At 49.2% G+C, this 26,224-nt stretch overlaps 1 protein-coding gene across 1 annotated transcript in view; it reads left to right on the forward strand.

The window, feature by feature from the left end:
* The window catches only part of kcnh3 (potassium voltage-gated channel, subfamily H (eag-related), member 3), a 55,350-nt gene that overhangs the window by 14,870 nt on the left and 14,256 nt on the right, over nt 1-26,224 (forward strand). Inside the window, exons 2-7 of the mRNA XM_029136929.3 lie at nt 19,582-19,815; nt 20,881-21,015; nt 22,431-22,570; nt 22,798-23,056; nt 23,811-23,968; nt 24,626-24,827. Of these exons, the coding sequence (XP_028992762.1) occupies nt 19,582-19,815; nt 20,881-21,015; nt 22,431-22,570; nt 22,798-23,056; nt 23,811-23,968; nt 24,626-24,827 (1,128 nt within the window). The remainder of the gene's footprint in view (nt 1-19,581; nt 19,816-20,880; nt 21,016-22,430; nt 22,571-22,797; nt 23,057-23,810; nt 23,969-24,625; nt 24,828-26,224) is intronic.

The raw sequence follows: 26,224 nt of genomic DNA on the forward strand, positions 1-26,224 counted from the left end.
ATGTCTGGAACCGCACATCAGCGCCGGCTGATCAGAGTAATGGAGGAACCTTAAGACCACGACCCCACGGCTGAGCTGGACTCTGAGCTGGACTCTGAGCTGGACTCTGAGCTGGACTCTGAGCTGGACTCTCTAGCCCTAGTCTAGTTTCCTAGAGAAACACAGTCACAACTGGAGGTCTAGGCTGGGATGACTGGGACGCAGCTGCAGGGAGGAGTTGGACTCAATAGCAGACGAGCTCCCGGTCCCGCAGCGGGTCGAAAACAAGCAGCGACCCGGATCAGACGCGCTGCAGCGTAAACCAAGCGCTGGGCTGCTTCTCTGTAAGTAGCTATTTTCAGTTTCAACATCCTGTTGCTATAGCAACCACATGGCGCCATTAAACTGTAAAGATTCCATGTGTGGCTATTTAGTGACTTTTATTGTCTTCTGGCAGATTAAAGGAGCCAGAGAGTTCACAACCCAACGTTCAGGTTCCTCATCGACAGTGAAAAATGAGCCACACGTCAGTCATCTCCACATCAGTTAATGGTTTATTATAATCACATCTAGAACATCATCTCCACGATCTTGACGTCACCGGCTTCTGACTGCATCTCTGAGAACCTGCAGCTTGAACGGAGGGTTCTTCTGCAGGTCTCATGTCGTGATTGTAACCTTTGTTTTTCATCATGTGAGGAAGTCCAGCTCACGTCTTCCCTTCGTTTCTGTGGAGTCCTGCTGGGAAGCCTCACACAACGCACAACACAACACAACACAGGGTTGAGTTCTCACCTGCCTCTGTTTCTGTTCAGCGTGTTTGTCTTCTGTTACGTTTTTCCCCTGCTCTCAGAGTTCCTTAAATAACTGACTTTTTATGAGTTTTCCTTAATACTGAACTGCTTTCTAATGACAGGCCTTCCTGGGTTTGTATCGTCCCAGCTCTGAAGCCCTGGCTCATGATTTGTAGCTGTAATCAAACATTTCATTTGTTCGCGGTGAAATTCGCCGCTGAATTTCAGCTCGGCCTTGAACTGCGCTGATGTAAGTGTGATGTTCGACTTGGCAGCTGATCAATAAGCTGGAACAATAAAACAGATGAAGCCTTTCTACAGTTTGGTGCTTTGTAGCCGTGTCGTTTCTGGTGTTTTAGGCCTTTTGTTCTCACTGATGGTGAAGTTTTATAGCACACACATTAGTAAATGACCTGTGGTTTAGAACCTGAACAGTCCGTTCTGATGTGGATCGGTTGAGTTCCTGCTAGGATTTGAACGTAAGGAGGATCCGCTGGGCTCCGTCCTGCTCTTTCTCTCTCCTGCTGGAATGTGTTACAGATTTCTGTGGGCGGAACGTGTGAGAGCAAAGCTGCGTTTTTACAAAGCATCTCTGGAGCTTGTATGGATTTCTATGAAGACGACGTCCACTGGCAGTGGACTGATGGAGCGAGGTGGTCGATAGTACTTCTCACAGGATTGACTGCTGACACAAGATGTCTCGGAGGCGAATCAAAGAGAATCAAGTAGGCTTAAAAAGCAAGTGGTTTTAAATGTAAGTAAAACTACAGAGGATCCGTTACGGTCACAAGGTCTCATGAGGGGATCAGAGCTATCGGAGGCTTCTGTAGAGACGCGTCCTGCTCCTGAGCCTTTGAGCCCACGGCGCCTGATGAACTTCTGAGGAGCCGCAGACAGAATCATGGTTCATGCTGCTGTGAGTGAAAGCATGGATGAGTTCCTCTGGAGCGCTTATGGAGCATTCTTGTATGGAGATGTTCCGATGGAACAAAGGTTCTGCTTCCTGACTCGGCCTCTTTCCTTCGGTTCCTCTGTCATGGTTCCACGCGTTCTCTGAGCTGAACATGTTAGACTTTCAGGACTGAGCCTGTGTGACGAGCAGCCAGGAGTCTGACTGGTGGTGAGACGAGCTGCTTCCAGCAGCTCCATCAGCTCCACGGGTCACGGTGGCGCCAGCATTCGGGTGCAGGCAGTGAAATTGAATGTTCAGACTCAGCTCAGCGCTGCAGCTCCTTTCGTCCATGGTTTGTGTGGAGGCCTCATTCTGCCGCAGGTTTAACCTTTGACCCCTGACGTGGTGAATGGCTGTGGCTCCTCCTCCCTCCGTGACAGCTAAACATCTGATTGACACCTCTTAACGCCAGGATCTCGGCCTAAAAACTCAGTTTCCACAGCAAAAAGTGGGTGAGACATAATTCAGAGGCGTAAGAACAGGTTGTGACTGTTAAGGTGTCTGTGTGACTGGAAGCCTGGTGTGGCTGCTTTCAATGAGCCACAGCAAACGCTCTGACGGTCTTTGTGTTCCACGCTTCACGCTGCATCACGTCACTCGCAGGTCGGTGGGTGTTGGAGCAGCGTTCACTTTTTCTTGCTTTGGATTAAATGTACTTCTTTATTTTCCCATCAGTCGAGGGCATTGTGTCCCACCTTTTCTTTAACTACGTTTGCACGTCAGGAAGCGGCTGAGACCGGTGCCGACGCGCTGCAGAGCTGCACCAGTCGTTTTGTGTCTCTTACAGGGATAATGGCTCCTCACAGCACTTCCAGCCCAAACCCAATGGAACCCAGCTCCCTGCTGGACTCAGTTAAGAGAATTAGAGTCTGGCCGTCCTCACAACAATAAGCGACATTTCCTTGACAGCGTTCAGGGAGCTGAGGGCCATCTGAGGAAACACTGCTGCTAAAAGGAATTACTATTGATCGTGGACAGAAGCCACAGAATGCCGTGCAGCCGTCCGTGCATAGCTGTGAGCCACGCGTCTGCATCCAGGACGGCTGTGGGGTGATGGCTGTGACACCCAGGAGGTGAAACTCTCAGCCCAAGCATTCTGCAGTATCTGATCTCATGTTAACTCATCACCGCATCAACTATTCGTCCTTATGTTCAATCCTCCACCTTCAGAGAGCTGCTCACACTGTGGTAAAAGAGAAGCACGAATGCTCGTCTCCTCGAAGCCTCATCCGTCGTCTTTATATTTCAATCTTTTCTACTGTGACTCTCTCTCCGCTGTCTATAGTGGACTCTAAGTGTGTAATCAAAAGCAATGAGAGTCATCAGCATGTGACGTGGGATCGATCCACAGATTAACCTGCGTTCACACAGGAACACGAGTCCAGAGTAGATGGCAGCACTTCATTACCAGCATGAGAGCAGCTGCTCGAGTCCTGTTTGATGAAGCAATTAAAGCCTGAACTTATCTACGGACTTTAAATTTAGCTCCTAAATGAGTTTGTTGTTCACGTGGTTGAAGAGGTTCTGTGAGTGAGCAGGTTGTGGTGACGGCCCGTTCCTCCTCCTCCTGCTTCTTGTGTTCCTGCAAACAACAGCTGCTCCTGTTTAAAACATGTCTGTCCAGAAGTCACATGAACTGTGTGTGAGTGAGTGAATGGTCTCGTTCATGGACCCGTCTGACTCTGAGGACACGTTATTTTGATTGAGGCTGTTTCTGCAGGTCCCTGCAGCCTTTGAGCGCCGTTGGCGCCGTTGACCTGCTCTGACATCAGAGCCGCCGTCACTGAGCGGAGCTGGAGGGATCCGACTGCACCATTTTGTTATTTAGAAGTGTTTCTGTTCAGGGGACGATGGCTCCCTAACACAAACTGTTACTGAGATGTGATGTAGTAGTACATGAACAGTGGCTCATCTGTCGTCCAGCCGGTCCAGGCGGACGGCGCCACCCTGAGCCCGGTTCTGGAGGCTTTTGGAGCAAACATGGGCTGAGCCTTTTTTCCAACAGCTAAACTGAGCTGCAGGTGAGCGCTGTAGAAGCTTCCTCTGTGACCACTCATCCGTCTCTGTTTGATCAACTTCTGCCCTCTCAGCACAATCTGACGGATCCTCATGAAGTCCTGATGTGCAGCGTTTATCGTAGCTGGAGTTTCTGTTCTGTGTTGTTGATTCTCTCTTGTCTCGGGATGAAGTGAAGTCAGACTTAGTTCTGTGACTTGTGTTGTGTTTTGACCTATTGCACCTTGTAAAGACTGAACGCTGCAGAGCTCTCTGTTCTATCAACTAATCTTTCAAGGTTCAGGACGTGACGCTGTTGCCCTCAGCTCCACGACTTCGCCCTTCGACTTCCCTGATTCCAGACACGCAGCATCTCTGCCGTCATCACTCAAGACAGGAAACACAGCAGCCTTTTAGGACAGAGGACGACGCTTGGGCGTTTTTCTGCCTCTGATGTCTGCAGCGGGTCTTGAATGGGCTCCGTTTTATTGGCTCCTCTCTGTTGCTGGTTCAAACAGTTTCTTGTCATCACTGAACCGTGATTGAATTAGTCACACTGTGGTTTTTAATGCTTTCATGTTAAAATGCAGAATTGACCAATGAATGAGATTTATTGGTGGTGCTGCTTCCTGCCAACATCACTGGCTGCTGATCGTCCAGCTGCTTATTCAACCTCCCGCTTATTGAACTAAATGCCGATATATTGATCGGATTCTCCCTCGGGGACGAGTGGACCTTAAAATATCTGATTGCTTCGGCACAGTGGGATTAGACTCCTTCCCCTGTGTCAAGACTTTATCATATTATAGATTTTATTGTAAAGGAGTAGAAGCTGCTGGTGGCTCAGAACCTGGACAGAGCCGGACTCCGACCCGTGGACTCTAACTGCTTTTAATGCTACGACGTTGGCACCAGGAACCTTTTTCTCTGCTTCCACTCTTTGAGTTGCTGCTGTTGCCATAGATTCCTTGTGCATAAGACTCTAAATGATTCTCAGATGAATATGGCAGAAAGCGAGGAAGTGAGAATACAACACGCTCCATGTTGTCTTGGTTTATTGCCCAGAAAATCGCCGCAGTCATGAGCAGTTCTATGTTTTCTCTCCATGAATATTCTCCTGTTTATGTTCTAGTTCCTGCCAGAAACACATTCAACCTGTTTTAGTATTTATTGGTCCCTGTGATCTGTATGTGATGGAATAAATGTATTCCAGAGTGGAGGAACAGCGAGCATCGTGGAACAGATATTAATTCCTGAAGTGGACATGGATGGTTCAGTATTAGTTTATTTTGCTGCAGTCATGTCTCATTTTATTACTTTGTGTCGGCTCATGTGTCTCAGCTGCAGATGAGCTGCGGTTGCGTAGTAGCAGATTGATTAAACAGCTTCACAGCCATTTACAGTAAAACATCTGTCACAGCTGTCACAGCAGGCTGACAGCAGGACTGGTGGCAGCGTTGCTTTTATATGGTCTCAACTTTAATCACATCATCTCTAGTGTCCTGAAAGCTTTGTCGCTGGGGCAGCAGGTTGTAACGGAGCCATTTCATCGCTGCCATTACTGGCAAAAGAGTAAAAGAGCAGCACGGGGAACTAGATGAGCTAATGAGATGCATGGAGCCGGTGCACAGGATGCTCTGCAGGACACACGCATGATTCATGCACAGACTGTGGAATAATAGGCGTGTTCCAGCCACCAACACTGTAATGAATCCTTCATGAATAATGAGCAGGGAGATTTCCATGATGCCCTGCAGGAAGCTTCATCACCTGGACACGCGCAGCCTGACGGCTGAATGGGAGGTGTGTGACATGTGGTCTGATGTGTGCTGCTCAGAGTCCAGCCAAACCAAAGCAGAGATGCACAGCGTCTGGAAGGAAGGTTTTCATCCTGCCGCCTTCATCGGTGTCTGGCTTTCAGCAGTTTCTGTTGTTGACCTAACGTTATGCATTCAGTCACCGTGTTCAATAATCCAACTCACCAGCTCCAGCTCACAAACTAACCGTGGCATGAATGAATTAAGTGGCTGAATCACATCTGAGAAACTAGTGGACTAAGAAGCCGCTCCTGAGAGAGAGAGTTACAACAGAGGCTCCATTCAGCGTGATGCGAGTCCTACGTGCGTTCACTTTCCTTTAATGGAATGTTTTTCATTTAAAGCCTCTTGTTACCGTCTTTCCATCTTCTGGGTTTAAAGGGATTCTCCTCATTTCTTATGGACTGTCCTCCTCCTGCAGCCTCCTCCTGTCTGGTGAATTCCGCATCACGCTGGTCCATGCACAGAATCAACCTGTTCCTTCTTAGCTGCTGCTCACACATCGCTCTTCTTTTCCCTGATCCATGTCTGCGTTTCCTTCTCGTCGTCCAATTGAAGGTGTGATTGTGCATCTAAGTGAGACTTTGTTAGACCTTGTTAGCAAATTGTATCTCTGTGTTTTGGCCTCAGATCTACACTAAGCTGGCAGTTTTGCTTTAGCTCGTTTGTTTGGCAGTAAAAACTGAAAAGACAAATAAACTGAGTGTATTGAAACCACAGCGTTGATCCACTGCTGATCAGAGCCTGGCTTTTTAAGCTTTCTTTTTGTTTTGCTTTGTTTTTGCCAACTGAAGAGAAGACGTGTGGGTTTAATGCTGCTGCTTCCTTATTGAATGAAGCAAGATGGAAAAGCTACGTATTCCTTGTGGCTCGTTTATTTAGTCATCCTCATCAATGTAATCTTATTGTTCATTTGAACAGCTGAATTTTAGGGAGTAAAGTAGTTAAACATTAGGCGTAATCATTATTCAACGTGCAGCTATTTAAGTGTTCACACCATCAGTTAATCACCAGTGATTTTTAATGCCAGCAGGAAATTCAATGATTCTTTTATAATGGCGCATATGTAAATAAACAGACAAATTATTCATACATTTTATTTTCATGAAAATGTGTCAAATTACTGTCTAGACTGCAAAACAGTATTAATTCAAAGTCTTTGGATGAGGCTCTGTCCACATCCTGTCGGTTCTGAGGGGGACCAGGATCGTTCCCTGTGGTGCACCAGTGGAAATAAACAGGCTGAAGGGGAGCCCCCTCTGTTCATGTGCCCTCTGTTTTAATCTGATATTTATCTCATTTTATACTTGATCCTACATCATTTTATTATCCTACTACAATTGAAGCTTTTCAGGTGAAGCACTGTAATGTGGGAATTAGGGCTATAGTCTGTACTGAGGTGTCTGCAGTAGTAGTCTGCTATTTATCCATCGTTGCTCCATGGACCACTATCATCCACAGACATTGAGCCAAAGGTCAGAGTTTTTTTCCTCCACCGCCGTGTGACCTTTCTTTGAACATCCACCCACACAGTTAAATGCTTCAAGCTTTTCCAGCCTGACACACCTCACCTCAGACAGGGATCCACAAACAGATGCTCACATGTGCCTGAAGAAAACTGTCAGAGAGGTGGATCAGTGAACCTTGGAAAAGTCAGTCAGCGTTCCTGCAACAGCTCTTATAGGAACTTCTCTGACCTGGTGACTTTTAGCAAGATGTAAAGGACAAAACGCATGACGAATAAGTTTACCTTTTCTTCATCATTCTACTAAAAAGATTTGCAGGACAAATATAATGTGCTACACTCTTAGATTGAGGTGGAGCTGTCTGTCACCCGAGGAGTAATCACATAAATGCAGTCCACAATAGGAAGAAGCACAAGGACCGCACAGGAAAGGACGGACAATAAAAGGCCGACATAAAGGACACAAAAAGCAAAGTGCACTGGCAGATATCACCAACTCAGCAGTTTTAAAAGATTGTGAGCGTCGCATCGAGCACAAAAATCCTGAAGGTCAGATGGAGTGTGCAGAAAACATGGGACCTGAGGGTCCGTGGTTCCTCCTCTGGACGATGTGGATGGAGGGACGTGTGCGACCATGGGAACACAGTGTGATTCAGTTAGTAACACACGCAGCCCCCGGTTCTCACACAGGAGCTGCTTTTAGCTTTTATCCTTTCTGTTTTCTTTCTCTCCCACGGGCGATTTCCCTAATTGTGTCTTTCCTCCGAGCTGCAGCCGCCAGACGCTCAGTGAATCACGGCTCGTGTCCAGTAACTTGGTTGCTGCTCTGCTTATTGCTGCGGGGAAGCGACTGATGATATGATGAGCGATAGTGTGGTATTCACAGTTACTCTGTCGCTTTGTCCGGCTCCTCATTACTGATGCTGCTCGTTTGTTGACCTCACGCTGACGTTGTTGGAGGTTTGATTCTCGTCCTTTTTTCTCAGTGGGTGAAGACGCATCACAAGAGAACACAAACAAAATCAGCTGTCTTTATTTTATCTATTATTTATCCAGAGCTGCTGAAGTGAGCTCAGGTCTCGGGCATTTTGAGTAAAATTCATCGCCTCTACTCTCACATGCCCACTTACTGTGATCTGCCCAATACTTTCCTACGCTTACATCAGTTTTCTCTGCCACTGGATGGATGCTCTGTAATTAGAGCATCAACACATGGACATAAAAAAGGTTTGGCTCAGAGTTAAATGGTCCCAGTTTGTCAAGACGATTAAACAAACGATGCACGTGAGGAGACAAGGCCAAACCTTTGGTCTCCTGAGGAACATTTTCCAGCTGTTGGACATTTGATGAAGATGGAGACTTTTGTGGCCTGAAGTCACATCTCACCTTGTCACTGAGCAGATGTCTGTGCTGAGCAGAGCAGAATGAGAGTCAACCTGTCGACCTTTGCTCCAGCTGCTGTGGCTCCAGAGTCGTAGAGCACTTGTCTGTGGGAGAAACGCTCCGAGCCGACGTTTGGGTCTGTTATTATTACTCTTGTCCTTCCGCTGCAGACGTGTCTTGTGCCTCAGCTTCATGGTGTCATTGTGAACAAACAGCAGCTACAGTAAAGTGTGTTAATTATGATTTATGACCCAGATGATAATGTGTGTGAACGAGCTGAGGGCGAGCGAGATGCACTCTGGGGATAATTTCACACTGGAGTTTGACCTTCGCCACCACTTGCCTGTGCAGACAGGTTGCTATGGCGATGGCGTTGGGGGCGGAGGAAGCAGGGTGTTAATGATCAACTTCCTTTTACAGCTTGACTACTTCCCAATGAACCATTAGAGACGTGATTGGGTCATTGTCAAGGTATGTGCAGAGGATACGCTGATACAAAACCACAATCTGGAAACAGACCCAGGGGTGAGTGAGTGAGTGAGTGAGTGAGTGAGTGAGTGAGTGAGTGAGTGAGTGAGTGAGTGAGTGAGTGAGTGAGTGAGTGAGTGAGTGAGTGAGTGAGTGAGTGAGTGAGTGAGTGAGTGTTCACTGTAATAAGCTTCGGCGTCCTTTTTTCTTCTTCGTGGGTCTTTTGTGTTGAAGCTCACTAACTAGAATCTCTTATTTCTTGCAACACTATAAAATATAACAATCCAATTCTTAGAGGAAACACACAGGAAATGTTCTGTGATCCGGCTTCCAGCTCAGGCTCTCTCCTCATTTGTGCATTCATTAAAGTAATACACGGTAGAAAGTGCTTTGTTTTGGTTCTGACGCACGTTCTATGATCTTTTCTTCTGATGTGCAGCAACTTTTCCTCCATAGGAGACGACTCCTCAGGCCTTACTGTATTTTGGAGCTCTGTTTTCTGGGTCCAGTTCGTTGGTACCTGACACTAAATGGCCCCATTTAAACACAAAAGGTGGTTTGGATTTTTACTGAAATAAAAGTGCTGGTGGAACCCATCAGATCTGCAAATGCATGATTTTATCTTTATCAGTTAACAGTTGTCCCTGCAGACTTACTTGGTTGTATAGCAACATGGTCCCTGGTGGGAAAGTCTAAGGAGATGCACCCACGCTGACGTTTCTGATTAAAGCGGGACCAGAATCAGAGAAGAATATTCTCATCTTTTTTCCAGTAACTCAGGTCTGTGTTTCCTACTTTTGTCATTCTAGTTGTATTTTCTTATCTTGAAGAGAAGATGAAATATAACATCATTCATACATTGAACATAAGGCAGCCTGTTACAAACCACTGGCTGTGTGAATAAAACACAAAGCAAAGTGAGTGTGACCCATCTTGTATTTAAAGCCATTGGAAACCACCTCTGCGTTGATGCCTTGTCTATTTAAAGTAATAAAACCCTTCTCCCCGTCTGTTCATCATTAAGATGCATTGAAATGTTGCATAAACAGAAGCTGCGACTGCCCTCGGTGCCCTCGGACTGAATCAGAAGCCAAAACGAGAACAGGACAAGAAATGAAGGCTGAGTACAGAACAGATCAGTGGGACGGAGTGGTCCAGCAGGTCATTACCAGAGCATCCCTTCACACCACACACAGAGCCAAAGCACCTCTGATCCCTGCAGCGTCGCCTCCTCGCCTGGATCCAGGTTTCACAGCCTCGCTTCTGTTTTGCTTCCTTATCATAGAAACGGCCAAACAATTAGAGCAGTAATGGACTTAAAGGAGAGAAGAGGCCTCATGAGAATGAAGCCGTCACCGTCGGACTCCACCTCTGCTGCTGCTGAGCGCGTCTCCACCTTATCTGTCTTATCGTGTCCTTTATCAAATGAGGGAGCACTTTCATGTTCCTGCCGTCCATGATGTGCTGATACAGTTGAGTGGTGACAGAGGATTATTTGGAGATGTTTCCATCTAATCTGTAAAAGGCTGATGCTTGTTTTTATGGACAGAACAATAACTGAAATGCTAATAACTGAACCAGATCAATAGAGTCATCGATGAGCTGCAGCTGCTCACTCGGCCAGTGATCAGCCATGATCTGATGGTACATCCCATGTCTGACGTCAGACTCTTGGTCCCTTTTAGTCGAGACAATGAGGACTGAACTAAACCTGAGTAAGTGAAACAGGGCTGAGCTGGATCTGGAAGGAGAGGCGGTGCAGGCGTCATGTCTGAGCTGCTGATCCATAAAACGAGGATCTGTGTGATGCACTATGAAAACGCAGGCTGTCTGTGACTTTCATTATCTTTTAGAAGCAGCCGTGTTTGACGCCGAGTCACTGCTCGTGCATTTATGTACTTTTCTGCTGGATTAGGTCACATTAAGAGTTATTGTGTTTAAAGGTGAACCTTAACATGTTGGCAGCGTGTGATTATGTTCTTCGACTCAGCGGGGCCGGGTTGGCATCACATGGTTCTGGTGGCTCTCTCGTGGTGGCCGAAGTCTGGGGACTGCTGAGGTCCAGACCTGCTCATGGATTCCTTTGGGGGGTTCTGCAGGTCTGAGAGCCAGAATGTCAGCAAGTGTCTTCCCAGCTACAGAGGAGCAGAGTGTGTGAGGGAGCCAGAAACACTGTGTTCTTCTCATCCAAGTCCTATCCTCCCCACTGTCTCCACGGAAACGCGACACAATTGGTACCTGTCGCCTGGCAACATTACCCCGTATCTTTGGGACATGGCACAGAGTTTGTCAGCAGACAGAGGGGTTGGTTTCACATTTGCCGTCCCACCTTTTAATCTGCCGGCCTGTGTTCCAGCGGCACCTCTGATGCTCAGGGATGAGGCTGCTGTCAATGTTTAATCAGTGCGTGTTGATTCATGATTGAGGATGACTGAATATGCAGCAGCTACAGATCCAGAAGAAAAGCAGAAAGAAGAAGACAGAAGAAAAAAGTCACTTGCTCCTGTGGAGTAGCCTGTAAAACCTCTGCAGCTTAGTGCTCCCAAGTTTAAAAGATGTACAGAACAATTCATTAAAATATGTGAGACGTTTTTTGAACTTCATGTTTTGGCTTTACTGGAAGCCGGCGTAAACCTCTGACTGGTGTAAACCTGGAAGATGATGTAAACCTCTGACTGGTGTAAACCTCTGACTGGTGTAAACCTCTGACTGGTGTAAACCTCTAACTGGTGTAAACTTCTGAATGATGTAAATCTGGAAGCTGATGTAAACCTCTGACTGGTGTAAACTTCTTACTGGTGTAAACCTCTGACTGGTGTAAACCTCTAAATGGTGTAAACCTCTGACTGGTGTAAACCGCTAAATGGTGTAAACCACTGACTGGTGTAAACGTCTGACTGGTGTAAACCTCTGACTGGTGTAAACCTCTGACTGGTGTAAACCTCTAAATGGTGTAAACCTCTGACTGATGTAAACCTGGAAGCTGATGTAAACTTCTGATTGGTGTAAACCTCTGACTGATGTAAACCTGGAAGCTGATGTAAACTTCTGATTGGTGTAAACATCTGACTGGTGTAAACCTGGAAGATGATGTAAACCTCTGACTGGTGTAAACCTCTGACTGGTGTAAACCTCTGACTGGTGTAAACTTCTGACTGGTGTAAACCTCTGACTGGTGTAAACCTCTAACTGGTGTAAACCTCTGACTGGTGTAAACCTCTGACTGGTGTAAACCTCTAACTGGTGTAAGCCTCTGACTGGTGTAAACCTCTAACTGGTGTAAACGTCTGAATGATGTAAATCTGGAAGCTGATGTAAACCTCTGACTGGTGTAAACTTCTGACTGGTGTAAACCTCTAACTGGTGTAAACCTCTGACTGGTGTAAACCTCTAAGTGGTGTAAACTTCTGAAAGATGTAAATCTGGAAGATGACGTAAACCTCTGACTGGTGTAAACTTCTGACTGGTGTAAACCTCTGACTAGTGTAAACCTCTAAATGGTGTAAACCACTGACCAGTGTAAACCTCTGACTGGTGTAAACCTCTGACTGCTGTAAACCTCTGCCTGGTGTAAACCTATGACCAGTGTAAACTTCTGACTGGTGTAAACTTCTGACTGGTGTAAACCTCTGACAGGTGTAAACCTCTGACAGGTGTAAACCTCTGACTGGTATAAATCTCTGACCGGTGTAAACCTGGGACCAGTAAGACCGAGCATTCCCCTCCTCTCAGGCGTCGAAGCCTTGAAGTCTTGGTGACTCATTGTTTCCTGCGGAGCCATTTGGATCAGCATCGCTTCACCTGCTGGTCGAGGCCTTCCACGCCTTTGCTACGCTAACAGGAGGCTAACTATTCTGGTGGAGGGCAGGTTACAGGCGTGCTGATGAGCTGAGAGCTGACGTCTGCCTCTGGACCGTGTCTGTGTGATGCCAGCGCACATTCACACACTCACTGTACTACAGGGAGACAGCTCTGACAGCAGCATATTTAGTTTTCTATTTTTGCCCTTGTCTCACACTCTGTGGAGGAGGAAGGTGACGGGCTTTTGCCTCAGAGACTGATTGCACCATGTCCTCGTGTGTGTCTCTGTGTGGACGGTATTTAAATGAGGCTCTGCTGCCAAGAGGAGGAAACAGAAAAACAATGTTTGATAGGAAAGGCTCATTTTACAGGAAATCTCTCACATAATTTCCTAATGATGAGCTTGTGTTTGGCTGCGCGTCACAGGGATGTTTTCCAGAAAGGCCAGAGGTGCTTTATCAAAATTCACCAATGGTAAAAGATTAAAGATCAGATGTTAGAGACTAAAAACTGGTTAATGATAGAAAATAGAGTGTGCGTGGATGTGTCCCTCCCTCCTTCATCCCCATATTTAATTACAGTGTTAATCAAACAACAGCAGCTGTGGATAGTGTAACAAATGGGACTGACTCAAGATGACGCTTCATCTGCAGAACCAGCTTCTGTCTGTCCTCTCATCACAGATGTGATGATTGATGCTAAATGACTGGATTGTCTGTGGCTGTGTGAGTAGAGCGGTCCGGTAGAAGTCAGTCTTTTCTGCTTATTGAAGAAATACCTCAAATGCTCGAGTCAGAGCCTGCAGGTACTGTATCTGAACCAACATGGTGTGAGAGTTAAATGTCATTTTATAGCAGTTGACAGACTGTTGTTATTCAGTGAGGGGTGAAACATTCGCTTCAGTAGAATAATCCCGTCTAGTTTGGACTTCATAGGTTTTATTACGTCAGCTTGATTCCAAACTGGAAATCTGTAATTCCATCAAATCCTCAGAGAGCAGCATCGTATCTGCCAGCTCTACAACCTGCACACGCAGGCGTGTGGTTCAGGGGCTGCAGCTTCATGAGGAGCCAGAAGCAGCCGGTGACCTGAACCTCCCCTCTTTTCCTTCTTCTAAGCTTCTGCTGACGCCACGCTCGAGTTGATGCTCTAACTGACCCTCGCGTGGCGGCTGCGTTCGCTGCCTGCAGGTGTTGGACCTCTCCGTTTAAGCCGTGAACGCGTGGGACCAGTGTTTTCATCCGTGGCGTCTTAACTTGGACTCTGGGTTCCTCCTCAAAGGGCACCGCACACACATTCCCACCTTTCAGAAGTGCTGCGCTGGCTCCTTCAAAGTGCCTTTGAAGGCTCTGATTGCCAGAGCCGCCTGTAACTCGCATATTAAATCAAAACTCAGCTGGAGGTGAATTTGCGTTTCCCTCAGCGACACATGCAGGCGTCTGTGAAGGAGCAGCTTAATGCACGAGTGATGAGCTGTACATTAACACCAGCCCAATGTGCTCTGGGATATTTTTAGGACGGAGCCTTTCACACCTTGACATTATGTTCCATTCACGTACAGACTGTGATGAGGATGAATGAGACGACTCCACTGTAGCTCACTGCATTTTTGTAGAAATACAAAAGCAAACGCTGAAAGCTTCAAAGTGTGCGCTGACAGAACAGGAGCTGGATGAAGCGTGTGTCAGTAATGGACAGCGCCGCACGGAGGAGGTGCTGATCCAGATCCATTTCAAGTGAACCCGAGTGGAACAGGATCGATCCCACAGAACGTTGGTCATCTCTTTGTGATGGAGCTGAGGTTGTTTCCAAACACGAGGTTCAGCCTGAGCAGCTTCTATATCCACACCTGCTGAGGGTCCAGAGAGGCGACGCGCGTTCAGGTCAGGCCTCTGCACGAAAGCGAGTTCAGGAGCAGGTGGACCTCCAGCGGGTGGGTTAATTAAGGAGCCCCTCAGTGGGGGGTCTGTCAGGAGGGACCGTGTGCGTCTAAGAGCCTGATGGAGCCGAGCTGGAGTTTAAGGCTCAACAGGAAAGAAACTCACAGCGAAACAATGATCAACCAGCTCCTATTGTCTGTGGAGGAAATCTGCCGTTTTTGTCACTGTCGATAGCAAACGTTCACAGGTGGAACAAAAGAAGACAAGTTGAAACAGGTGCTCGTTCCTTTTGGTTTACTCTGACTTTGCGCATACCAGGAAATCGAACTCGTTTCTCTATTCCACAATGTTTGATTTTCATATTTATGAAAGCGCAGCAGGTCTGTTTTACAATAGTAATCAAAGAGAAGAATTTATAAGTGAAGCTGTGTTTTCACTGTGAAATTGGAGGTTTGCTAATAAAACACTGATGCACGTCTGAGGTTAATTTAGTCCACAAACATCTTCACATTTTTGAGCAGCTGCTGCAGAAGGAGGAAGTAGGAACCTGTGATTTGAAGCAAAACCACCGTCAACACCTTCAACGACACCGTGGTGTCAGTGTTTTCGTTCGGTGGTGAGGAGAAAGTAACAGAAAAGAAACCTGAAGCTGATTATAGTGAGGAGGATCAGGTGAATCTTCATGTCATATGTCTGGAAGGAGAAGTCGCGTCAGTCATTTTAATCCAGAAAGAGCCTCAGATCTCTCCTCCACATAAACACAGTCCAGTTACCTCAGGCCAGAGCTTTAGATTATTCATCAAGGCCGTGGAGCTGTTGTACCTTCAGGCATTTTTGCCGGATAGATCTGAGGCCGACCCTCCTTCACGCCCCGTGACCGTGGACATGCATCACAATGAGGGCAGGTTCCCGGTGCAGCAGGTCAGAGTCCCACCGACATCTAGCAAACACATTGTTCCGCAGCTGATCCGGCCTCGTTCGGCTGCTGCCTGCAAGTGACAGACAGAGTCCCTGTTTAACTGTCCATGATGGTGTGGAAATGTTGCCAGCTTCACATGAGGCGACGGTGCTTTACTTTGCTGAGCTGGATACAGGACAGACAGGATGTTCAGTGTTTTAAGAAAGACATCACAGATAAAATGACGACCGATCAGGAAACAGGAGCGAACTGTGTGATGAGCTGAAGCTTCTGCAGCGCTCAGAAATCACTAGACAGCAGAAGAATAGAAGGAAGAGAGACACATGAAACGAGTGGAGGGACTATTTCCCGTAATTTCCTTTGACAGTTCACAGTCTAGGAACAGTGTGAGCAACGAGCAGCGACAGTTCCGTGTGATGTTGTCTCCAGAAAGATTAAGCTGTCATAACCTGAAACGGCCGCTCGGCTTGTTGTGAGGGATGTTTATCATCAGCCGCGCCGCAACATGCAGCAACTGTTGCACAGACTCTTCAAACGCGTATTATTACCTTGAAAATGTCACAGTAAATGTTCTGATTCTGCTGAAGCAGTTTTCATGAAAAACATCTTCAAGAGCAGCACCATTAAGGCCTAAGGAAGATGCCCCAGCGACGCCAGGTGAAGGGAAGGAAAGGGCAGAGAGAGCTCTTAGCAGCAGCGCGACGAGCAGATGAAAGGCCACGCGTTGCCAAGGAGAGGAGCAGTAATAAGGGCCACGAGTCCAACAGCAGCCGGATGCTGAGGTTTCACTGCCACAGCTAATGGGACGGACGTAACCTGGGCTAAATATGCTGTAAAATGCTGAACTGAAGGTTCATGATGAGAGTGAAAGATGAGCGAGGCGCAGAGTTTGGTCATTTATTGACGGTAGAGCAGCAGGTCGTGGCCCCGGACTCACGTCATTCTGGTTTTCTGACTCTAACTTGGTCACTTTCACTTTTAGCGCTGCTCTTTCTTTCCATCCTCGTCCATCAGCAGCAGTTGTTTGATGTTTGTCCTTTCAGCCACTGCTGCGTCTGGGTCTTTCAGCACCACGGACAGTGCTCGTCCTGTCAGAGGTTTCTGCAGCCTCGTTCTAATATAAGATCCTGAGCAGATGAAGTGGCGCTTGTGCTGAAGTTGATTTCTTGCTGCAGTGACCAGGAGTCTGCAGTAACTAATGCTGCTGTAATCCAGCCACGCCGTCCGTGTTGTGGCAGAGTGAACGGAGCTGTGTTACGCAGCTCTGGGATGCGTTTGTCCAAAGCGCCTGAGGTCTGTTGATGCAGACGGAAGCTCAAAGTGCTGAGCTCGTGAAACTCTTCCAGGGGCTTCGAGTCCTGCTGAAATCAAGCAAACGTACTGTATCGTAGCCTGGTCATTTCCTAGGTGAGTGTGACACTGCGCGCGTCTGTGTGGGTCTGTGGCAGATTAGAAGCGGTGGGGGTCCAGCCTGGCTGGGACGCAGCTTTGATGTGGTAGCAAGAGAGCATCACTTTAATCCTCTCACCTTCCCACATACTGCAGTGCCTGCAGAGTCCAGGCCAGTGTCCACCTGGTGGAAGTGGAACATCCCGTCCAGCACACAGTGACGGACGGTGCGCGGTTAAAGCGGCTGTGGTCCTGATCGGGGGCCTGTCAGACGTCGGGTGGATCACTGCTGGTGGTTTGATGAGATTAACGACCCACGCACGGCTGCAAGTTTATGGGATGTGGAAATGAAGGGACAACAAATCAAACACGCCCTGGACAGTTCACGAAGAGTAAATCACGGCGCACAAACGAGCTTTTCTGACCAGATGGGAATCATCTTTCTAAAAAACCCTTTGCTTTTGCTTCTACGTGCTCAAGTAGCCGAACATCAGAGGGTAGTGGTGTTTGACAGAAACCAACTTCTGCTGTGGAAGCCAGCTTTTTACAGACCCTGACGTGCGTTACAGTGAGTCACCTCCACTGATCTGGATGCGCTGACAGTGACTCAGTCTGTAGTTGCTAAGGAGACCTAAACGCGTGACGGGACGTGTTCCTGAGTTTCCTCTGGGGCGTCTTCGCGTCACACTGCAGGATTCCACCACCAGCAGCTCTGTCTGCGTGCACAAGCACCATCGTCATCTTCATTTCTAATTTCTAAAACCTGCTCCGAGTTCTGACAAGTCAAGGAAACCTACAGTGTGTAGGACAGAAAAAACACAGCCGGTGCTAACTGGCTTTTCTTGATCATAAACAAGCTTCTGTTTATTTGTCTTATTATCTTATTCTATTTATAGGAGAATTATTATTTGTCTTATTCGTTTTTATCTTTTTTCTCGTTCGTCCATCGTTCAGCCGCCTTTTTACAGCGACAGACACATAAACAAGAGGCTCAGATGAGTCCGACGCTCAACACAGGAGCTGCAGACGCAGCGCTGCTCCTTTGTAATTCACATCACACACGTTCAACCAGCAAGACACAAGCAAACTTGGAGAAGAGAAAGGACAGAATGAGCGCATCCAGAGAATGGTGGTGACCACAAGAAATGGAGGGATTGAACTGGGGGTGAAAGCTCTACCACAGTGACAGCGAAGCTTCTGCCTGAACTATCTGCTCATACTGTACAAATGCAGCACCTTCGCCTTTGGTTTGGTTTATATAAATAAAAACATGCTTCGCAATCGCTCACCTGAACTCAAGATCAGACACCACCATATTAAATCTACAGAAGCCGTGTTTTCAGTCATTCTGTGTGTTTTCGTATGTCATCAGGAGCTCTTGATCCAGGGACAATGATCTACTAGTCTTTACAACATTTGACACAGAACAGAGTGCAGGGAAAATTCAGTTCATATGGCGTTGTTGAAATGCGGCGAAGCGGCTGAGGACCTGATCAGGCAGACGAGAGAAGAGTGGTTTTGTAACGTTTTAATGGGAGAGGTGAAGAGCGTTTGTTGATGCTTCGCTCTCTGAGCAGCTCGGAGGGCTCTGATTCCAAATGACTCACAGCTGAAGGAAAAAGCGGCCCAGCGTTCATTTGCAGTTTTATAACACAAATCCGATATTAAAGCGAGTCCTTCAGTTGACTCCGGTTTGCCAAACTGTCTGTGACTCATCCTAAAATACGCTTTGAAGCGGCACCATCCAGGCGAAGCTCCTGAACCAGCTGGCTGCTCTCTTGATGAGCCACAGTGGCCTGGAGAGCAGCCTCTCCGCCGCAATCAGAGCGCAGCCTATGATAAATGATGGATGTGTGTGCAAATGTACGAGAACAATCAGTGGTTTCCTCCTACAGTAACAGTAACAGTCGGCTTCAGAGCATCCAGGTCCCACCATACGATAAACATCAACTGGGTGTGATTCCAATTTACCGGCCACATGTGTTCAGGCTCCAGATGTGGAGCAGCCTCCTGCCGCTGCTGTGTGTCGCTCATTCTGCTCTGTCTCAGCCCTGGTCTCCTGCCTGGCAGCATATCCAGGCTCAGAGCACTGGATGACATCACAGGTCCCCACCGGACCCACGGGCAGAGGAAGCATGGAGCCAAAGGGATCCAGCGAAGCTGCTGTTTAGTTTGTGTGCAGCCAGAAAGGGGACCCATCACCTGATCAGGTGTTTCTGGGAACCGCCACCGCTCCGGTTCCTCTGTGTCTGAGATCAGGTGACTGCAACACTAGCAGCTGCAGAGCAAAGCTGGCTCCATATCCAGACGTGCTCAGTGAGCCGGTCGCCGTTCACCCGCTGCACTGCTGGTGACTGGTGCTCAGGGCAGGCGTGCTATTGGCTGCGGACCTTAATGAAACCTCACAGGGGCTTGTGATGACTCCTGACAGTGTTTACTCCACCCGATCAATGTCCTCGCCCTGGAAACGGCAGCAACGCTGTCTCCTCTTTCACAACAAGTCAGCTTTCATGTGCACCAGCGTGAATATTCTGACAGGAATGAGCAGTTTGAGACTTCCTGGAACACGGTGAGGGTCCTGCTTTAATGCTGATTCTGGGTGCACGGACAGTGGGATTCAAGCTGAGAAACTGCTCCTAAGCTTTTTGGTCCCTTTTGTTTTAAGCAAAATTAAAGGTTAATGAATTCAACCGTGACACGCGTTCAGTTCAGTCGTATTGATCTCCGCTCTCCTTCTAGACAGCAACTTCGTCCTGGGGAACGCCCAGGTGCAGTCGCTCTACCCCATCGTCTACTGCTCCGACGGCTTCTGTGAACTCACGGGCTACGCTCGGGCCGAGCTCATGCAGAAGAGCTGCGCCTGCCACTTCCTGTACGGGCCGGAGACCAGCGACAGGCTGACGGCCCAGATCCAAGGAGCGCTGGACGACCGGAGGGAGTTCAAGACCGAGCTGGTCTTCTACAAGAAGGAGGGTAATGAAGGCTTTTCTCCTCTTATCTGAGAGAGGTCTGAGAAATGAAGGCGTTGTCCCACATGTGCAGTAACATCTGTGCCTCACATTTGAAGGCGCTGCCGCTCGGCCGCATTCACCACACGCTTCACTTCAGCAGTCGCCGAGCAAAGCAGTCATTTAAAATGAACTGAAGTAATAGATGTGAGAACAGCATGAGAAAATCCTGCTCTCATTCATCCACTGCGTTAATATTTAATCAACCGATAAAAGGGAGAAAGATGAGCGAGGAGCTAAAGAGGAGGCTTTGTCCACAAATTAAAAAGTACGAGCAGCGAGAGGCAGATATTGATGTAGAGGACGCAGACGTGGACACAGCTGCTCCTCCGAGATACAAACCTGCAACAGAGGCTCATAAAACACACAGCAGTCACACATTAGAAGGCTTTCATGCTTTTATCAGCGCTTCATGAGCTCACATTAGTCGACCTGGGGAGAATAAACACATCTCTGCCTCCTGACAGACAGCATGAAGCTTCCACAGGTTCACGTCTGTGTGAGAGACGTGTCGAACAGGAACAGTTACAAACACGTTAACGCACAAAGTCATGTCTGTTCAAACCTAAATGTTGTTGGAGGACTCAAACACGAGCTGTTTCAAGTGTTGTCGCCGTCACAGAGACACGAGGACAAAGGCCTCAGTGTGTTTTCATTGCGCTCGTCCACACAGTTGTTGGGTGTCAGAGACTGTGAACACACAGCAGAGAACGCAGATCTCAGGTGAGTGAGGGTGAGTGAGGGTGAGTGAGGGTGAGTGAGGGTCAGTGAGGGTCAGTGAGGGTGAGTGAGGGTGACGGAGGTGACGGAGGTGACGGAGGCCACGGAGGCCACTATTCTGCTGCAAAACGATCACACTGACTGCTGCCCTTCATCAGCGCCAAACCTACACGAACGCTTTGACACAAACATGCATCAAATGTGTGTGTGGCTGAAAATCTGTGTGCACGAAGATGAAGCTGCTTGTAGCTCTGCTTGTTTGTGTTTGTGTTGAGTTTCTCTTCACCACTGACTGTGTTTGCGTCCGCAGGCACAAAGTTCTGGTGTCTCCTGGACATCGTTCCCATTAAAAATGAAAAGGGGGAAGTGGTTTTATTCCTGGTGTCCCACAAAGACATCACAGACAAGAAGAAGGACCAGGACCCTGAACAAGGACCAGAGACAGGTGGGTGACGCGGCGCAGGACCGAGCGCTTCCTGTTGCTGCTGCAGCGTTAAAAACAAAAAGGAAGAACAGAGGGGGAGGCTGTGAACGAGCCACTCAGCGTAAATGGAAAAGCACTTACAAGTGGAGGAATAGTAGAGGGGCAGCACGGGGAGAACCAACGCACTGAACATCAAACCAAACGTAGAAACGGAGGGGCGACACTGTGAAACGAGCGGGACACAACGGACGAGAAGCAGCAAAAAGAACAATATAAACGGAGTGAATTTAGCCCCCAAGTGTCAAACCGTGTCTAACCGTTTGGGCGTATGAAGGGTTGGGGGCACGACGGAACGAGAGAGGAGGGAGGAAAAAGAGGAGAAAGAGAGGACACCAGTTTATTCTACATCAACCAAGGAAACGCGGTGCAGCTCGCTGCACAGAGGACAAACAGAGGAGTGGAAAGGAAAGAGCAGGGTCAGTGTGTGACTCACTGCAACGTGGTTCAAGCATCACACACTGAGCATTATGTTAATTAAACGCAGGCTAGTTTAATGTTTGGAACGAAGGAGACAGGACGGAGGCCGGCGGTTCTGCTCAGTAGCTGCTGTGCTGCCGTTAATAATTTAGCGTGTCTGCCCATTAGCACACTGCGCCTCCCAGCAGAACACAGTGGATATGCTGAAAAGCTGCTCAGAACAATCTGAAACAGCTGAAGAGCATGAAGAGCAGCTGCAGAGACAGGACGGAGCAGACGAGGACGCAGCGCAGACCAGAACCTCCTCACACGGACCCACACGGACCCAGAAGCTGCGTCTGGTGCCTCCAGAGCCTTAATTAGGCCTCGTGGTCCTGATGGGCGTCTGGCTGTGGTGACATAAACACGTCATGTAGGAGATCTGTGCTTTGATCAGGATGAGCACGAGTCATCACGCTGAGAAAGCGCTGTCGCTTCTCAAACTTCACCCCGGATCTGATCAGTTCTACGTTTCAAAGCCACTTGGTGGTGAAACGGTCAGAGACGCAGCTGCTTCACTCACCAGTTTGGAATCAGTTTCTAGATATTATGAACAAATCACATTTCAGCTCTGAGATGAAAATGATTTGGTTAAGAGGGCGGAGAGTCGCCGGGCGTGGCAGCGCTGATCAGGAGACGCAGGAAATGTGAAGTGGAAATGAGGAGAACAGGGAGAGACGGATTAACTCCTAATTTACACATCCCTCATCTACAGATCAACTACTCCCAGATCTTATCCATCCAAACCAGGCCAAAAGCTCAAATCCACCATGTGATTGTTCCTTTGTGTAGCATCTGTAGAACATCTGTAGAACAGCTGCAGTCGCGCGCCTGGGACAGAACACCTGGTTCCGTCCTGGAGCGGAGGCAGAACCTGCTCCGGTTCTGAGCCGCCGCTCAGCCTGTTCTGTCGTCCACAGATGAGGAGACGGGTCTGGAGGTGCACCGGGTCACTCACCCCCCGGGCTTCAACGCCAACCGGCGCCGCAGCCGGGCCGTGCTCTACCACCTGTCAGGACACCTGCAGAAGCAGGACAAGAGCAAGCTCAAGATCAACAACGTGAGTCCCTCAGCGCCGTGACCCAACTCAAACGTGAGCGCTGAGCACAGACACCGTCAGAGGTCAAAGCTCCCTCCACCCTCAGCCGCTGTAGACGGGGCTCAGGCTCCGCTTCATCCAACTTAACTCTAAGTTTGCAGCTGCGTCTTCACACACAGAAGGAGCAGCGATGCAGTCAGGTCCCTCTGGTTTCATGTGTGGCTCTGCCTCCCTTTCATCCCATCCAGAACATGTTTGGGGAGAAGCCTCCGATCCCGGAGTACAAGGTAGCAGCCATTCAGAAGTCCCGCTTCATCCTGCTCCACTACGGGACCTTCAAGGCCGGCTGGGACTGGCTCATCCTGCTGGCCACCTTCTACGTGGCCGTCACCGTGCCCTACAACGTGTGCTTCACGGTGGTGGGAGGCCGGGACGACGGCAGCAGCAGCGCCCCCCGGAGCCCGCCCAGCGTCAGCGACATCCTGGTGGAGATCCTCTTCATTTTAGGTGAGAGGAGACCCAATAATGTGTGCGTAGTAAATGGTCTTTGTGTTTGTAGCCAGAGCGGGAAGGAAGGAAACCAGTTTCAGAGCGGGGTTTGGAGAAGGAGGGAAACAGTTAAAGACAGTGACGGAACCTGAAGAGGCTCATGCAGCACTTACTCCAGTAGCGACTGAGAGGGTCGCGCCTTTAATTCAGTGAGGCCGGACCTGCATCATCAGCTGCGAGAAAAGCTCCTTCACGTTGTTAGTCGGTCAGAGGGTACGAGGCCATCGCCACTCACGTTTCCTAGAGAACAGCAGTTTGTCCCTGGGGGAAGTGTTTCTGATTGGCCCAGATGGAAACGATGGAGAGGAGCGAGCACCTCCGTCAATAACACTGTCCAGTGGAATTAAACAAGGCAACACAAGTTAACAGGCAAACTGCTGTCAGTCAATATCGCATTTGTTAGAACTAATAGGACGCTGAGAATCGAGTATGGGGCGCGTTCACCAGTGAACAGACGCGTCTCCAGCTCCTTCGACGCCTTCTTTGGTCGGTTGAACTGTTAAACGCCTTCGACCTTTGACCCCTGAAGCTTTGAGGCTCATGATCACGTTGCTGTTTTAGGGGAACTTCTGCATGAAAGCGTTTTCATGAGCCCACAGATGCTGATCATTCACGTCTTCGTCTCCTGTTCTGACCCGCTGCGTGCATGTGGCCCGTTACCGTGGTTACCGTGTGAGCGATCAGCTGGTGCTGTTGTTGTCGTCCTCTGCAGACATTGTGCTGAACTTTCGAACTACTTTTGTGAGCACGTCGGGTCAGGTCGTGTACGACGCCCGCTCCATCTGCGTTCACTACGTCACCACCTGGCTCTTTGTGGACCTCATTGCCGCTCTGCCCTTTGACCTGCTCTATGCGTTCAACGTCAGCGTGGTGAGTCTCCTTTTAGTGTGCTTGTGTTGACTGAATGAACTGGAGTCTGTGTGTCTGTGTGTCTGTCCATCTGTCCGTCTGTCTGTCTGTCTGTCTGTCTGCCTGCCTGCCTGCATGCCTGCCTGCCTGCCTGTCTGTCTGTCTGTCTGTCCGTCTGTCTGTCTGTCTGTCTGCTGTCCGTCTGTCTGTCTGTCTGTCTGTCTGTCTGCCTGCTCCTGGACTCCTGTCTGTCTGTCTGATCTGTCTGCCTGTCTGTCGTCACGTCCATTCCGTCGTCTGCCTGTCTGTGTGTTCTGTCTGTGTGTCTGTATTGTCATGTTGTCTGTCTTGCCTGCCTGCCGGCCTGCCTGTCTGTCTTCTGGCTGTCGTTGCATCCGTCCGTCGTCGTCCGTCGCCCGCACCGCCCGTCCGTCCCCGTCCGTCCGGTCCGTCTGTCTGTCGCTGTCTGTCTGTCTGCCTGTCTGCCTGCCGTCTGTCTGTCTGTCTGTCGGTCTGGCCGTGCAGCTGCCTGCCTGCCTGTCTGCCTGCCTGTCTGTCTGTCCGTCCGTCCGTCCGTCCGTCCGTCCGTCCGTCCGTCCGTCCGTCCGTCTGTCTGTCTGTCTGTCTGTCTGCAGCTCGGCTCGTTGTGTCTTCACGTTTCCTCCCGTCTGTGTGCAGTACTTCGGGGTCCACCTGCTGAAGACGGTCCGGCTGCTGCGGCTCCTGCGGCTGCTCCAGAAGCTGGAGCGCTACTCCCAGTACAGCGCCGTGGTCCTCACGCTGCTCATGTCCATGTTCGCGCTGCTCGCCCACTGGATGGCCTGCGTCTGGTACTTCATCGGCCGCAGGGAGATCGAGAGCCCCGGTTCCTGGGAGATCGGTGAGCCGTGCCCTTCATTATTACTGTACTGCATCTGGTGTTAGACTGGGAATGGGCGGGTTGCAGTCCGGAACCAGGGGTGTCCACCAACCTGGGTTCTAGTGGACCGGCTGTGTGTCAGAACCACGTGATAGAACCTTCACACACGGATGAGCAAAACGCTGCAGAACGTGTCTCCAGGTGCTGAAAGGTTCTGGAAACCTGTTGCTTTGAATGAAAGGACGTTCTGCAGAGACGTCGCCAAGCGAAGCTGCCTACTGTCACGTCATCGAGGCCAAATGAAATGTTCCAGCAGATACAGACGGTCGACTGCGTAGGTCTAAATTTAGTGTCTGTGGGTTGAAAGTGGCAGAATCAGCCGCGAAGCGACTTTACGGTTTGTGTTCTGTAAAAGGCTCGGACTCCAGCTTTTAGCTGTTCCTCTCAATGGACTGTAAATTTCCCGGAACTGGAACTTGATTTGGACCTAAATGGACAATTCTACAGCATCAGCGTTAGAAACACTGGGTCACTCTCAGAGGTGCTTCACGTTTTGTCCTCGGCCAATCACAGTGGGGCTGTGGAGAGCAGGCTGCATGGAACGTCATTCCTACTTTTTTTTTGCTAAAGTCTGGCTGCGCTCAATGAAACCTGCTGCACGTTCCAGTTCCTGGCGCTCAGAGAGCGACGCCGTTGATCCTGACTCCGCGTCCGTTTGCAGGAGGACAGCAAACATTTGTCTCCATTTGAAACACAACTGATGCTTTTAATAAGACAGGGCTCTGTTGACGTTGCACCAGCCATAGAGATTGAGGAAGAAATGCAGATCATGCGGGGAGAGATGAAAGGTGAAACAACGCGCAGCGCGTGATTTTTGTAGCAGTAAACACATGCAAAGCGACAGGCTGCGGACCTTAAACTGCTTTCACTGGGACAAAGAGCGCGGCGTCATTCGACCTGCTCTTCACGCGTTGTCGAGTCACATGATGAACCGGCTCTTTGTGCTGGTCTCGCTCTCAGACAAAGCACAGGAAGCCTGGCGGTGTCAGCGCAGACCTCACACGTGTCTCATATCAGCATGCAGCGGCTGCAGACGCGTCCGTCGACCGTCTGGTGGCAGAGCGAAGGTCTGTGTCTGCAGGACTCTCAATAATTCACCGGCCACGGCTCTGGTGGAGCCACAGTGACAGGCAGGAGCCTTCACTCACAAGCTCTGCTCCAGTCAGTCCTGTCAGCAGCGTCTGCAGAGACACCTGCCGCTCAGACAGACTGCAGCCTTGTTTCATTTTTAATGTCTTACTTGAAGTTTTTTGAGGAACTGCACCACCATCCAGAAGTGTGGATCTGTGTTCTGGTTCAGTGTGCTCGCGCTGGTGGAGTGGAGAGGCTGCTTCAGGACGGCTGACAGGGATAAACAG

The sequence above is a fragment of the Betta splendens genome, chromosome 21, assembly GCF_900634795.4.
Source record: "Betta splendens chromosome 21, fBetSpl5.4, whole genome shotgun sequence".
Lineage (NCBI taxonomy): Eukaryota > Metazoa > Chordata > Actinopteri > Anabantiformes > Osphronemidae > Betta > Betta splendens.